Source organism: Rhinatrema bivittatum, chromosome 17 (genome assembly GCF_901001135.1).
Source record: "Rhinatrema bivittatum chromosome 17, aRhiBiv1.1, whole genome shotgun sequence".
Classification (NCBI taxonomy): domain Eukaryota; kingdom Metazoa; phylum Chordata; class Amphibia; order Gymnophiona; family Rhinatrematidae; genus Rhinatrema; species Rhinatrema bivittatum.
The window spans coordinates 46,351,621-46,367,702 of record NC_042631.1 but is presented as its reverse complement, the minus strand read 5'-3'; the positions used below and the strand labels follow the sequence as shown (position 1 = coordinate 46,367,702).

The 16,082-nt window shown below is 44.1% G+C and overlaps 1 protein-coding gene across 1 annotated transcript in view; it reads left to right on the top strand.

The window, feature by feature from the left end:
* The first annotated feature begins 203 nt into the window (after window positions 1-203).
* The window catches only part of CRACR2B (calcium release activated channel regulator 2B), a 94,207-nt gene continuing 78,328 nt past the window's right edge, over window positions 204-16,082 (top strand). Inside the window, 2 exon segments of the mRNA XM_029582565.1 lie at window positions 204-432; window positions 14,542-14,792. Of these exon segments, the coding sequence (XP_029438425.1) occupies window positions 372-432; window positions 14,542-14,792 (312 nt within the window). The 5' untranslated portion in view covers window positions 204-371.

Sequence of the window (16,082 nt, the reverse complement as noted above, 5' to 3'; positions counted from 1 at the left end):
GAAGTTATCCAAATGCTTCCGAGCTTCCATCCAGCCCATGCCCGGATATGCTTGCCTCCCGCGGCATGTACCTTGGAGCCTCGCCCTGGGGTTGTTTCGTGGTCCAAGGGCTCACGCTCTCCTCGGCAATCAGGTCCCGACCCTGATCGCAACAGATTGCGAAGGCCTCGTGTCTCTTAGCAGTAGCGAGGCCCCAGTCCACAGCAATTCTTGAGTGGACATTGGTTCAGTTGGGAGAAGAACAACTAGGGGTTTTATCATGGACAAAGAAACTATTGCCTTTTTTATTAAAATGTTTCTGATGCTGTTTCTAATTTTTTCCATACTGGCTTGGATTCTTTTTTTCAAACTTTAAATTTTCCTTGAACACCATGGTTATTTGCTACCTGAATTCCCAATGGATGTACCTCCCACCTGAGAAGGAAGAGTTGGGTGAGTGGGGTTTTGATAATTGCATCCACGACTGCACCAGGAGCCCTGGAGGTTGATCCCTGGTGTCTCCAGAATCTCTTGTAAATCATGTATGAGAAAAGGAGAGGTCCAAGATATAGATCAGCAGCCTAGATAACTTTGTGACCTCCCCCAACTTTGCTATAGCCATGGAAGGGAACGTTACACATGCATAAATTCACATTGCCCCCGGAACATCTTTTTTTATGTGGCCAAATTTATACATGGAATGGAGTTGCACATATAATTTTAGGAGGCTAAAAATCCATTTAAGCACTATCAGCCCATCTACAGGTGGAACTCCTTATTTTATATGCATAGGAACCAATTATGATTTTGAAAATTTACCCCATAAGAATGAAGCATGCAAGTATGTAAACCAGCCACAAGGTGGCAGCATATATAGAAATGTTTTACACTGATGATCAGCGAAGTCCTGTAATTCCAGGGCCATGGCAAGAACCACAAAATCCAACCCTTTGCTGCAGTTCTGCAGCATCACAGGAACCAGGAGCCAGGTCAAAGTTTAGACAGGCACAGATAACCTCTCTCTCCCCTCCAACCTATCAGTGTCCCCTCTTGATTTTTTTCCAGGGTGTATGTATTAAAGTTGTGCACATCGGGGCCGATGCAATATTTGTGCATAGAAAACAGGAGCTCAGTGTTGAGTGTCTGTTTTCCTAACACGCGCCCAGCCACCTCTCCTGGGCGCACGATGCAATATTAAAAAGGAGACGCTAGGGAAATTTGTGTGTCCCTAGCGTCTCCTCGGCATCGGGTGCCCAGGAGAGGTGGCTGTCAATGTGAGTTGAGAAAACAGACGCTCAAATACGAGCATCCGTTTTCTATGGCTAGCGGCACAATATACACACACAAGATACACGGCCTGGACCGTCTATCTTGTGCATTTATATTGGGCGCCCAGAAGGATTATTATTGTATTACTTGAGACTTTTTTTTAACCGGAATCTGCTTTCTGTGGTTCCTCCTACTTAGTATTGCGATGATACTAATAGGAGGAATCACAGAAAGCAGGATGTTTTTGTTTTTTATCAATGAGCCCTTGAGCATGGCAGATCTTTACGGCAGCCCCGGGCTGGGGTAAAATTTGCCACGTTGCAATGTGCGCGGGACATTTTTTGCATCGCAGGTATTGGCTAATAACCTCAGCCTCGTGGAATTTACATGTGTCGAGCGCTATTCGTTACGCAGTGACTTGGATGCACGTTTTGGATGCGCTGCTCCCTGTATTGCATGGGGGTTATGGCCGCACGTCCAATCGCGTGTTAAGCCGTGCAGGTTCTCCCCCTGCTCCTTCCACCATCGGTCAGCAGGGGGTATTTTAAGGAAAATATACAGAAGAACCTAGAAATTATCACATTTTAAAAAAGTTCTACAAAATGTATTGGAGCAAAGTACACGAGGAAAATGTTAACCAGTAAATTTAAAAATCACTGTGCCTGAAAAACACCCTAACTTAACACAGTAACTCTCTGAAATGATTATGTCACCATACTTCTTTAAATAAACAAAATAATATCAATCTTAGGACATTTTTCACTCCCCCTTCTCAAATTATCCCCCCCCCCATTGCTCATTCCCTTATTCTCCTAACCCCCGTTGCTCATTATGCCGCACTCCTCCCCAGCTCCCCCATAGTGGGGCCTAAACCCCCACCTACAGCTAATTCTCCACCTCTGAGCCCACTTGCCCCTTTTCCAGTTAATCCCACCTCCCCACCCCCACCCTCCTCTGAAACTCAGCCACCTCCCCCACCCCCACTCTCCTCTGAAACTCAGCCACCTCCCCCACCCCCACCCCCACTCTCCTCTGAAACTCAGCCGCCCCTCAGCTGTTGTCACCAGTCAGAGCTGCGGAGCTTGGGGCCACCTTCTCCGCTTTCCACTCAGAAAGAAAGAGTCAAGCTTTGAACGGAGCGCAGCCCTCTGGCTCCAGGTGATGGCATGGGAGACCCTTCTGCCCGCTTCCTTCTCCTGCCAGCTCTGATTAGCCACCAGGACAATAAAATGGGATGATCAGGGTAGATGCATGTATGGATTTCTTACATGTGAACTCCAGTGTGGGATTTCTAAAGAAATAGCTGAAAAGATAAGGGATAAAAGGTTACGGCCTGATTTTCAAAAGCATTTACACACTTAAAACTGGGTTTTACACATATAAATGTACTTTACCTGTATAAATAGGCTTTGGAAAATTTCTATAATATATGCTATTGAATTATCCATAGGTTTTACCCACATAAAGTGCACTTACGTGGGTAAATGGCTTTTGAAAATTGCTACAATAGTATGTTACATTTACATGTGTATCTCCATTGAAAGTTCACCTGTTAGTGTTTATAAACTACAAGAGATCACAGAAAGGGTAAGACAGGCAGCACTATCTAGAAATTCTCAGGGAAGCTAGAAAAGGAGTCAAGAATGCAAACATTCAGATGGAAGAAAAATAGCAAATACAGTAAAGCTAGGGGACAAGACTTATTTTTAGATATATTAATGATAGCAGGAAGTGTAAAACTGGCATTGTGAGACTCAGAGATGAAGGGGAGGAAAATGTAGAGGCAGAGGAAAAATCAAAATTGCTTAACAAATATTTCTGTTCGGTGATCACTGCGGAAGGGCCTGGAGCAGGACCACATAAAACGTCTACAAATAAAATTGGGAATGAGGTAAAAATTGATTTTCAGGACAGTGGGGTGATGAGGAGTTAACTAAACTTATAGATAAGTGATGGAGCCAGATGGGATACATTCAAGGGTATTGAGGGACCTTGGAGATGTCCTGGCAGCTTTACAATGCTTCTTTATAGTCAGGAGTATTTCTGGAAGACTGGAGATGAGTGCATGTGGTTCCTGTTCATAAACATGGAAGTAATCAGCCCTTTAATTAAATTAAGAAATTCCCCACACCTTATCCCTTGTAGGTTACTGCCAGATATACAGTGAATACATTAATATATTTAAAGGACCCTAATTGTATGCATTCAGACTCCCATAGCAACCTAAACTAGGAACTGAACAAATTTGAGATGAAGGCAGCAGATCAGCAGCAAGAGGGAGTCCTCCCAGCCTTCTGCATCGAGTGTCACGTGTATGATTTTTTTTTACCCGCCGGTGAGAAATTGTATGTGTATCCAATGCAAAGAGCTCCTGTCACTCAGAGAATGAGTTCAATCTCTGGAGGCTAGAATGGCAGACCTGGAGGAGCTGAGGCAGACAGAGAGGTATATAGATGAAACCTTCAGGGACATAGAAGCCAAGTCCCAACCCCAATCCGTCATCCCTGGTGCTGCCTTGGAGGAGGAAGGTCTCATGATTGGAGAGCATCAACCTGGTGCAACAGGAAATGATCCTGTAGCAAGGACCTGCTCTCCATGTAGTGGATTGTCCTCTTGCACCAAGGATGTGTCTGCCCAGGAGGGAAGGGTTAGGTCAGAAGTCAAAGCTGGTGATTCGATGATTAGGAATGTAGACAGCTGGGTGGCTGGTGGGCATGAGGACCGCCTGGTAACATGCCTACTAGTGTGAAGGTGGCAGACCTCACATGTCATATAGATAGGATTTTAGATAGTGCTGGGGAGGAGCTGGCTGTCATGGTACATATGGGCACCAATGACTCAGAAAAATGTGGGAGGGAGGCTCTGGAACTAAATTTAGGTGCTTAAGTAGAAAGCTGAAATCCAGAAGCTCTGTAAATGCTCCCTGTTCCACGTGCAGGTCCCCAGAGGCAGGCAGAGCTCTGGAATCTCAATGCATGGATGAGACAATGGTGCAAGGAAGAGGGATTCAGTTTGTAAGGAACTGGGGAACCTTTTGGGGAAAGGGGAGTCTTTTCCAAAGGGATGGGCTCCACCTTAACCAGGGTGGAACCAGGCTGCTTGTGCTAACCTTTAAAAAGGAGATAGAGAGGCTTTTAAACTAAATCAAAAAGGGAAAGCTGACAGTCACTCAGCAGTGCATGGTTCGGAGGTAGGTAACCTTGAAAGATACTAATGAAGCATTAGAGTTAGGGCGTTCCAATAATAAGAAAAGTAGTCAAAAAATGCCTATAATTAAAAACTCTCCTGAGCTAAAAGATTCCAATTTATCCCTATTAACTGAAAAGCAGAATGTAAATACAAACAAAAAATACACTTTGAAATGTTTATATCTAATGCCAGAAGTCTAAGAAGTAAGATGGGAGAATTAGCATATAGTGAATGATGACATAGACTTAATTGTCAACTTAGAGACATGGTGGAAATAGGATAACCAATGGGGCAGTGCTATACCAGGGTACAAATTATATTGCAGTGACAGAGAGGAGCATCTTGGTGGTGGAGTGGTGCTTTATGTCCGGGATGGCATGGAGTCCAACAGGATAAAGATCCTGCATGAGAATAAATACACAATCAAATCTTTATGGGTAGAAATCCCTTGCGTGTTGGGAGAAGAGTATAGTGATAGGAGTATACTACCGTCCACCTGGCCAAGATGATGAGACGGACTGTGAAATGCTAAGAGAAATTAGGGAAACTAGCTAAATTAATTCTCAGTGGCGTATAGAAGAGACGGCTGAGGGGGGGATATGATAGAGGTGTTTAAAATCATGAGAGGTCTAGAACAGGTTAATGTGAATCAGTTATTTACTCTTTCACATAATAGAAATACTAGGGGGCACTCCATGAAATTAGCATGTGGCACATTTAAAACTAATCGGAGAAAGTTCTTTTTCACTCATCGCACAATTAAACTCTGGAATTTGTTGCCAGAGGATGTGGTTAGTAAAGTTAGTGTAGCTGTGTTTAAAAAATGATTGGATAAATTCTTGGAGAAGTCCATTGCCTGCTATTAATTAAGTTAAGAACATAAGAACATAAGAAATTGCCATGCTGGGTCAGACCAAGGGTCCATCAAGCCCAGCATCCTGTTTCCAACAGAGGCCAAACTAGGCCACAAGAAACTGGCAATTACCCAAACACCAAGAAGATCCCATGCTACTGATGCAATTAATAGCAGTGGCTATTCCCTAAGTTGACTTAGAAAATAGCCACTGCTATTACTAGCAACGGTAACATGGAATAGACTTAGCTTTTGGGTACTTGCCAGGTTCTTATGGCCTGGGTTGGCCACTGTTGGAAACAGGATGCTGGGCTTTATGGACCCTTGGTCTGACCCAGTATGGCATGTTCTTAAGAGACATCTTGAAATCCTGCTGGGTGGTATGATGTTCCAATTCCTCCTCATGCTCGCAAAGCTTGCAAAAAGCTTGAAATGTAAGGAACAAAACTGCAAAAGAGAACCAGATAACAGATCTTCTACTCAAATCAAAGAGGGAACAACATCTTCCAAATCACTGGTTTGGCTGTCATCTTGGTTCAAAGTACTCTTGTGCTAGGGAGTTGACCCAGGACCAAAACGTCCACTTCTTAGGGGAATTTTAGAGATATTTTACAATGCTACTTACTCTTCACACTCAAACTCCAACTCTAGTTGAGCCAGCAATGTGCATGCTCCCAGCAGAGTCCCCTGATCCTTGCGCCCCCACCACCACCACCACCTTTCAGAGATTTCATCAGGGGGAGGACTCCAAATCTGCTGATTATTGCTTACTCCACAGATGAAACTGCCAACTCCTTCCTCCCGATACACAAGAAACCCTTCAGGCAGCAGCAACGGATTGTAAGCCTCAAGTCGGATCTGTTCCAGATCCTACTTGAGAAGCCTCAGCCTTTGAGACCCAAGAGTCGAGCATGCCCACAATAGCTGCTGGAGTCTCAGTGGGGTAAGCCCGTGTTTTACCCTTCTGTTTCTTACCAATGAGAATTAAAGAAATCCAAAAAAAAGGAAAAAGGAAGTTAAAATGAATAGGACTCAAGAGCTCAAACACGTGTTCATCGAGCTTATTGCCATCTTGGATTTTCCAGTTAAAGATATTTCTAATATTAATAAGCCTGAAGATGTTTCTCTGGACTTGTCTCTGGAATTAAATACTGTTGCCTATCAAGTAATTACAAAATAAACTTTTGTTGGTAATTTTTCTTCTTGAATCTGATTGGGACTTGCTTCTTAAAGAATCTATCTTAATAGTAAAAATTTTATTTTTGGATTGGAAGATACGGATGCACCTTGATGTATCAAGAGCTACCCAGATGAGATGGAAAAGGTTTTTAAATTTAAAATCTGGTGTATTGAAGATTGGTGCTGAATTTAGATTGTATTATCTTTATAGGTGAATAGCCACTGCCATTAGCAATGGTAACATGGAATAGACTTAGTTTTTGGGTACTTGCCAGGTTCTTATGGCCTGGATTGGTCTCTGTTGGAAACAGGATGCTGGGCTTGATGGACCCTTGGTCTGACCCAGTATGGCATTTTCTTATGTTCTTATGTTCTTATCAGGTTGCGTGATACCTCTTACATTTGTGTGATTGTATTGCAGCTGGCCAGCACCAATTGAGATCACTGGGTCTGGAGCCTAGGGGGCATGCCTGCCTCACTAGGCCACCAGGTCTTAAAGGTATGCCCAGGAAGATGGGGCTAGGGTGGGCAAGGAGTTGGGGAGGTCGGGGGACCCTAAAGTCAGGAATTGGGGATTGGAGCCAGAGGGTATATTTTCTTGAAAAGAGGCAGTGTTTGCACAAACTTACATTTTTTGTTGTTATTTTAACATTAATGCTGCCCCTAGAAATGGCATGGGGGAGTGGGCATTTGTGTCACAAGACTTCCCCAAGGGGGTTACACATTTGGGGGTGGGGTTTGATCAGGTCAATATAGCCCTGTAAGAAACTGTTCAGGACCATTAGGATGTGTTGACGTCCTGATGCTCCCAAAGAAAGTTACCTAAAAATCTTGAGTTGTTGCTAACTTTCCAGAAAATAATGTGTCTTCAGTTTTTCAGGCAAGCCGCGTTATTTTATGTACATACAATTTACTAGTAATGAGCTGCTTTGCATATGTTTGTGAAGCATTTGCATGCAAAGCAGCTCATTACCATTTTCACAATATTTGGGGTAAAATAATGCACAGTATTGAAAACATCTCACATTATCGCTGTGTTAAGGTGTTTGCCACGTAGTAAATGCTTTTTACTGTACAGAAAATGCCTAATGCAGCTTAGTAAATATCCCCTTAGGGCGCAGTTTTTTCCTTTTTTTTATCTTTCTTCTTGTTTGGTGTATTTGAGATTTGTGACCCTTCCAAGTTCAGTCTACTGGTTGTCTAAAATCTGCAAGCAATTTTTGTAAATTTGGGATTTTTTGTTTGTGTTTATTAATGTTTTTCTTGCTGAAGGTGCCAAGATGTTTATGTATCTTGATCATTAAAATGATATAACTATTACATTAAAAAAATGATATGCTACTGCAGCAGTTTTCCCTAATGTCCTCCTTCCAGTGATTACGTCAGATTTGATTGCAGTATGCTCACTATTGCTTAGTGGCCTCCTGACACCAGGTCATGTGTGGCACTGAGGACTCGATCTAAAATAGCTGCCTACAATGGAGGCCGAGCAGGCAAATCTATCTCCTGCCTATCTTGGCTTGTTTGTGGCTCGTGAAGACGGGAGCTGCCTACCTCTGCTCGGCACATTGGTGGCTAGATCATGGGGAAAGGGGAAGAGGTGTATGCTTTGTTTCCTTTGTGAGGAGGCACTCTGTTTCCATTTTTGGATTACAGGAAGGACGTTTTCAAACCTCTCTTCCTTCTACTTTGGATTATGTTTGGCCAGTCTGATATTATTGTTCTGTCTCTGCCTCCCCACCTGAGAGAGTCGGTTCATCCAGCTGAGGTTTGGAGGGCGGATTGGATATCTCTCCACTGTCCAGGAAGAGAAAAGGAGAGAGGAGTCAAAGGAGAAGAGTGGCATCTACCTGTGTAGATCTACTAGAGATATCCAACGGAGATTCAGGAAAGGAGGTGGAAGGAACCCTTCAGGTACAAGGATGGAAAAGAACTAGTAGAGATGTTAAAGCCAGGACATTTGATCAAAGATATTGTAAGTTGGGAATTGACCTTGATCCACCATCCTACCAGTGTAGAACCTGGGAGGGATTCTGGTTGGGAAGTACATTGAGTAAGAAACTTCAGAGTCACAGGTTTGCAAGGAATGAGTTTGTATAATGGACTCTATTGAGAAAGGACTTGTAAACAGTTTTATAGTCTATTTAAAATCACCCCTCAGTAAAGTTATGTTGGAACCTTATCCTGAATCCAGCGTGATTATTACTATCTGCTGTACATATTGTGAGAGATGAGTGCTCAGGGCCTAGGAAAATATTCTTCTCTGGTAAACTTGGGGCTAATGGACTGTAAGAGAAATGAAGAAAGTTTAAGCTCCAAGATTTATTGTGTGCCCATGGACTCCTAAGAATAGGACCTCAGTCCTGGGGGTAACAGGTGTGGAATGTTTACTGAGATTCCACTGCAAATGCCGGGTTACATATTTGGGAGACCAGTTTAATTATTCAGACTTGGAGCATTTAGTAGAGATAAGACTAGTTTGGGTATCTGCTGTTGAAACAGGATCTGAACTTTCAGATTAATGGGTGATAACCATATGAACTCGTTATAAAGTAAGAGTTGCTGGTATGTGGCCTTTTTCTTTCTGCTGTTTGATTTCCTTTTTCTAGTTATTCTGCATTTGGGGGCTCTATATTTATTTATTTTATTTATTTAAATGCTTTTATATACCGAAATTTAGCTAGCGCCTTCATTCCGGTTTACAGTTACAACAACTTAATACATTTAGGCAATAAATTGAAACAAAAAACATGGAGTGACTGTTTATATAACTAATAATGTTTAACATCTTAATTTACATAACTAACTTAGAACATTTTGGCAATATCTGATGCAATCTGGGGGCTCTATATGACATTGTGTTTGCTTTTATTCTGTTTAGTGTACATTATAGAGTGTTATGGTTGCATGCTGACGTTTGGGCAAGCTCATGTCAATTTTTTCCTTACAAAATGTTTTTTTATGCTTGGAAATGTAACTTGTAAGTTCTAGAAATAAAATGAAAACAAAAAGAGATGTTACACTTTCTAAAGGGAGAATCAGGACAGCATGTTCCAGAATGTGATATAATGCACTTAAGAAATGACAGGAGCCCAGCCAGGGAAGGTGTGAGTGAGGTCAGGGTCTTCGAACCGTGCGACCCTGGAAATGTGAAGCTGCTTTCTGCTTAATGGGAGCATCGGAGGAGCAGTTCAGCCAGTAATGGGCCCAGAGTGCTCAGGTTTACCCATGATTGTGCATGCATTGCACAAACTTTACTCCCAGTGCAGCAAGGAGTTTTGCACAGGTGTAGTGCCCTCACATGTGAATCACAAGGTACCCCCCAGTGCAGAGAGGTGCAGAGGCGCACTCCCTGTTTTGTTAACACTCAAGGTTTAACTCCTGCTCAGAGGTGGAGCAGTGTTGGTCTATGGGGCTGAACCTGGAGTTCGTAGTGCGGGGTCCTGTACTTGGAATTTATGCATAGTAATTCATGCATACAATATGATTTATGTACATGCGATATGTTTTCTGCTCAGAAAACAATTGTTGTGTGCTTAAAGTATATTTTATGCACAGAATACATGGTTTGTGTGCACAACTCGTATTTTCTGCACAGAAAATGTTTGTGCACCTAATTCATATTTCATGTGCAGAAAATTTGACTTGTGCACGTATACCATGTTTTCTGTGCAGACAACATGGTTTGTGTGCATAAATCATGTTTTGCTGCATGCTAAGCATTTTTCAATGCACATTTTTGGGGTAGCGAGTTTTTTAAAGTACTGATGCATTAGCGTACCATTAGTTTACTGTATTGGGAGTTACATATTTTTTTAAAGCGTGTGCATTAGGGGGCGGATTTTAAAAGGAGCGCGAATAGCCTACTTTTGTTTGCGCTCCAGGCGCAAACAAAAGTATGCTGGATTTTAGTAGATACGCGCGGAGCCGTGCGTATCTGCTAAAAACCTGGATCGGCGCGCGCAAGGCTAAGGATTTTGTATAGCCGGCGCGCGCCGAGCCGCGCAGCCTACCCCCGTTCCCTCCAAGGCCGCTCCGAAATCGGAGCGGCCTCGGAGGGAACTTTCCTTTGCCCTCCCCTCACCTTCCCCTCCCTTCCCCTACCTAACCCACCCGCCCGGCCCTGTCTAAACCCCCCCCTTACCTTTGTCGGGGGATTTACGCCTCCCGGAGGGAGGCGTAAATCCCCGCGCGCCAGCGGGCCTCTTGCGCGCCGGGCCGCGACCTGGGGGCGGGTACGGAGGGCGCGGCCACGCCCCCGGACCGCACCGGGCCGTAGCCACGCCCCGTACCCGCCCCCAAAACGCTGCCGACACGCCCCCAAAACGCCGCGACGACCGGGCCCGCCCCCCGACACGCCCCTGACACGCCCCCCTCGGAGAACCCCGGGACTTACGCGAGTCCCGGGGCTCTGCGCGCGCCGGTAGGCCTATGTAAAATAGGCTTCCCGGCGCGCAGGGCCCTGCTCGCCTAAATCCGCCCGGTTTTGGGCGGATTTAGGCGAGCAGGGCTCTGAAAATCCGCCCCTTGGTATAACTGGCCAACTAGAAGAGCTGCATGACTGCCGAATATGGATCTCTGTATCTGTTATATCTTTAAACCTTCCAGCTTTATCACCTAGAATCTTAGTACAAAATTTTATTCTGCGAGCATAAGAACAAGCTGTGTTCTGAGGAAAGACACTTTTCATTTGTCTGCTATTTAACTTGCAATGTTGGTTATTAGCACTACACTAGACAGCCTATTCTTAGCTTTTTTGCAGTGATGGGGCCAGGGCTGGTGCATGAGTGTTTGGTGCCCTAAGCGAACCTATGGTCATACCCCCTCACCACCACCAACACCAACACCACCACCACCACCAACACCAACAGAAGAAAATAGGATAAAGCATAAACATTGGCAAGTTAAATGTAAGACATTGATAAGACAGGCTAAGAGAGAATTTGAAAAGAAGTTGGCTGTAGAGGCAAAAACTCACAGTAAAAACTTTTTTAAATATATCCGAAGCAGAAAGCCTGTGAGGGAGTCAGTTGGATCGTTAGATGATCGAGGGGTTAAAGGGGCACTTAGAGAAGATAAGGCCATCGCGGAAAGATTAAATGATTTCTTTGCTTCGGTGTTTACTGAAGAGGATGTTGGCGAGGTACCCGTAATGGAGAAGGTTTTCATGGGTAATGATTCAGATGGACTGAATCAAATCACGGTGAACCTAGAAGATGTGGTAGGCCTGATTGACAAACTGAAGAGTAGTAAATCACCTGGACCGGATGGTATACACCCCAGAGTTCTGAAGGAACTAAAAAATGAAATTTCAGACCTATTAGTAAAAATTTGTAACTTATTAAAATCATCCATTGTACCTGAAGACTGGAGGATAGCAAATGTAACCCCAATATTTAAAAAGGGCTCCAGGGGCGATCCGGGAAACTACAGACCGGTTAGCCTGACTTCAGTGCCAGGAAAAATAGTGGAAAGTGTTCTAAACATCAAAATCACAGAACATATAGAAAGACATGGTTTAATGGAACAAAGTCAGCATGGCTTTACCCAGGGCAAGTCTTGCCTCACAAATCTGCTTCACTTTTTTGAAGGAGTTAATAAACATGTGGATAAAGGTGAACCAGTAGATATAGTATACTTGGATTTTCAGAAGGCGTTTGACAAAGTTCCTCATGAGAGGCTTCTAGGAAAAGTAAAAAGTCATGGGATAGGTGGCGATGTCCTTTCGTGGATTGCAAACTGGCTAAAAGACAGGAAACAGAGAGTAGGATTAAATGGGCAATTTTCTCAGTGGAAGGGAGTGGACAGTGGAGTGCCTCAGGGATCTGTATTGGGACCCTTACTGTTCAATATATTTATAAATGATCTGGAAAGAAATACGATGAGTGAGATAATCAAATTTGCAGATGACACAAAATTGTTCAGAGTAGTTAAATCACAAGCAGATTGTGATAAATTGCAGGAAGACCTTGTGAGACTGGAAAATTGGGCATCCAAATGGCAGATGAAATTTAATGTGGATAAGTGCAAGGTGATGCATATAGGGAAAAATAACCCATGCTATAATTACACGATGTTGGGTTCCATAATAGGTGCTACAACCCAAGAAAGAGATCTAGGTGTCATAGTGGATAACACATTGAAATCGTCGGTTCAGTGTGCTGCGGCAGTCAAAAAAGCAAACAGAATGTTGGGAATTATTAGAAAAGGAATGATGAATAAAACGGAAAATGTCATAATGCCTCTGTATCGCTCCATGGTGAGACCGCACCTTGAATACTGTGTACAATTCTGGTCGCCGCATCTCAAAAAATATATAATTGCGATGGAGAAGGTACAGAGAAGGGCTACCAAAATGATAAGGGGAATGGAACAACTCCCCTATGAGGAAAGACTAAAGAGGTTAGGACTTTTCAGCTTGGAGAAGAGACGACTGAGGGGGGATATGATAGAGGTGTTTAAAATCATGAGAGGTCTAGAACGGGTAGATGTGAATCGGTTATTTACTCTTTCGGATAGTAGAAAGACTAGGGGACACTCCATGAAGTTAGCATGGGGCACATTTAAAACTAATCGGAGAAAGTTCTTTTTTACTCAACGCACAATTAAACTCTGGAATTTGTTGCCAGAGAATGTGGTTCGTGCAGTTAGTATAGCTGTGTTTAAAAAAGGATTGGATAAGTTCTTGGAGGAGAAGTCCATTACCTGCTATTAAGTTCACTTAGAGAATAGCCACTGCCATTAGCAATGGTTACATGGAATAGACTTAGTTTTTGGGTACTTGCCAGGTTCTTATGGCCTGGATTGGCCACTGTTGGAAACAGGATGCTGGGCTTGATGGACCCTTGGTCTGACCCAGTATGGCATTTTCTTATGTTCTTATGTTCTTACCTCTAGCATAGGACTTCCAGCTACTGGTAGCAGCAGCTCTAGCACCCTTCTTTGGTGATATTGGCTCTAGCACAGCACTCCTTTGTGTAGAATATGGAGGCATAGAACACACTTGAGGCAGCTTTCATCGCAGGCAGGAAGAGAGAAGGGCTGAGCCCTCACGAGGCTCTTCTTTTTATTGTACATTCATACAAAGGCAATGATGTGTCATTACATGATTGGCTACTTTCCCCATAGCAACAGACGAGTCCCTACACTATTGGCTTTGGCTCAGGGGGTGTGCACGGATCATCTCATTGGCTGCTGAAATCTATACCTCCTGACTTTGTCCTGCCTCTGACTAGGGAACACCCAGCCCCTCTTTCAGGCTAACAGGATTAATTATAAGCCAGAGAAATACATGAAGTCAGGTATCCTCTCCTTGGCAGAGACTTAAGCACAAGTGATGCTTTTATTCAGGCAAAGGTCAGGGAAGTTAGTGTTTAAACCCCAAATTGGCCTGCTGGCAAAGCTTATATTTCCCACACTTTGGACCTCGTGCTGGTTTTGCCTCCCCCAAAATGTCGGTGCTCTAGGTGACTGTCTAGTTTGCCTAATGGAAGCACTGACCCTGGATGGTGCAGAGGGAACCCAGTGCTGAAACAGTGACAGCACAGCACAGTGTCTGCTCCATACTAGGGATCCCTCCGCATGGGACCCCCTGCAAACTCTGCCAGGATCCTTCACTCCTTTCACTGATGTTAGCACACGCCACTCCCATCAGATATGAGCACCTCTCAGGACCTTCTGGAGGGGTGGGTGTGTTGCCAGGTAATGGCAAACAAGAAGACCCGCCCTTTCAGATATGTGCACGGCCCCAGCTTTGCTTTTCTAGGTGGAATGGTTTGGAAAGTGGACGCTTTCATTGGTTTGTTCCAGATTCTGTTAGAGAGGCTCGAGGGTATAATTTTGGGGGAAGGGGGAATTTTATGTTCTAAATGTTATTATTCAGATTGCAGGATTTAAGTTTATGATAAGAGGGTGGGAGACAGGCTGGAGGATCTTTGTTTTAGACATGTGACGAACAGGGACATTTTTTAATTGTACATTGCTTCAATGTGTTAAGGGAAGAACGGTTTAATCGCATTTTAGTAAAAAAAAGTAATAAACAAACTTGTAACGGAAATGGGTTTTATTTGCAGGGGGTGCACTCAGCACAGGCACTGGATGTTTGGCGGTCTGGCGCGGACATCCTTCAGAGATGGAAGAATGGAGGGGAGCCCCGATGGGAGCGGCCCATGGCGAGCAGCAGTGGGGGGCTCCCATCACCTCCCCCTTCTGCCTGGAGGACTCTGCTGGAGATGAAAAGGAGAAGACCCTGGAGAAGGCCCAGGAGCTGTTCCAGCTGTGCGACAAGGAGGAGAAAGGCTTCATCACCAAGCAAGACATGCAGGTAAAGAGGGAGGAGAGCTTGCAGCACCCCGCGGCTACCAACCAGTCCTAGCTTTATCCCACTGCATGCACACACGGGCAAATCAGAGCAGCAACTCCCGTTTCCCTGTTAAAAGCAGGCCCACTAGTAAAACCAGGACTGGATCAGCCCTTTTTGCAAAAATGTACGTATGTATTATTCATGCGTCTTCAGGCATCGCAGCAGGATCCAGTAAATATCCTGATACATACATTAAATACTAAAACTCCCATCACAGTAAGACACATCCATCTATGAGCCTACGCTGTGCTAGGCCACACCGATGGCCACCTTTGCCTTAATGGTGCAGAGCTGCCAGCTTCCCTCTCATTTGGACAAAAGTCTATTGTTTTGAAGGCAATGGGGTGGCACATGGCAGCGTGTCTGAGAGGGGGGCTTGTAGCACTGGGCGAGCTGCAGGCTAACAAACTGCCCCCCCCCCCCCAAAAAAAAATTAAAGCGAATCCTTTTGTTTAGACTAACTTAATACACCTCTTCATTAGCTTTTGGGAGCTTGTACTCCCGACCTCAGATCAGGATAGATTAAGCAAATGATGATGATCCCAGAAAATGAGGAATCACAAAAGATATTCCAATGATGGTGGGAAGAGGAAGGGGTGGAGGGCAGGTTGACAGGTGATCAGAAAGTGACAGGCAGTATCATTTTATGGCTCCTAATGAGATAAGACGCCTAGGTCTTTGAGTCTTTTCTTGTCAGTTCCCAGTGTCTGATCATTTTAATTAGCAGAAAGGCATCGGGTGTGCTGCAAAGCGTTCAGTGGTCTGGAGATTCACGTAACAAACAACGCAGAGATGCATGTGAGTTATACTCAAAGATTTAATCAGTGACGGTGATGCTGCTTGCCGCGCTTTTCACAGTTCCTCTGTTCCCCGATACGGGGTCGTGTTTCGCCATGGCTTCATCGGGAGGTACAATGCTATAAAATGAAATGAACGTTAAGAAGCTTTTAAATGAACCCAACAAATATTTAGACAAGCAACAGACCAGAGTGGCTGCAGTGAATCAAAAAGTGTACATACCATGCTGCAATGTGCAATTTGAGAATGTCTGAAAGGCAAGTCTGTGAATAGTGACATGAATTAATTCAATGCATAAACATCTCTAAGTCTAGAAGTCTGATTGCATTTCTGAATATAACTCACATCTCTGCGTTAACGCTTGCTACATGAATCTTCAGACCACTGAACACTTTGCAGCACCCCCTATGCCTTTCCGCTAATCTAGATTTGGTGTGATTTGCATCTTCTCCA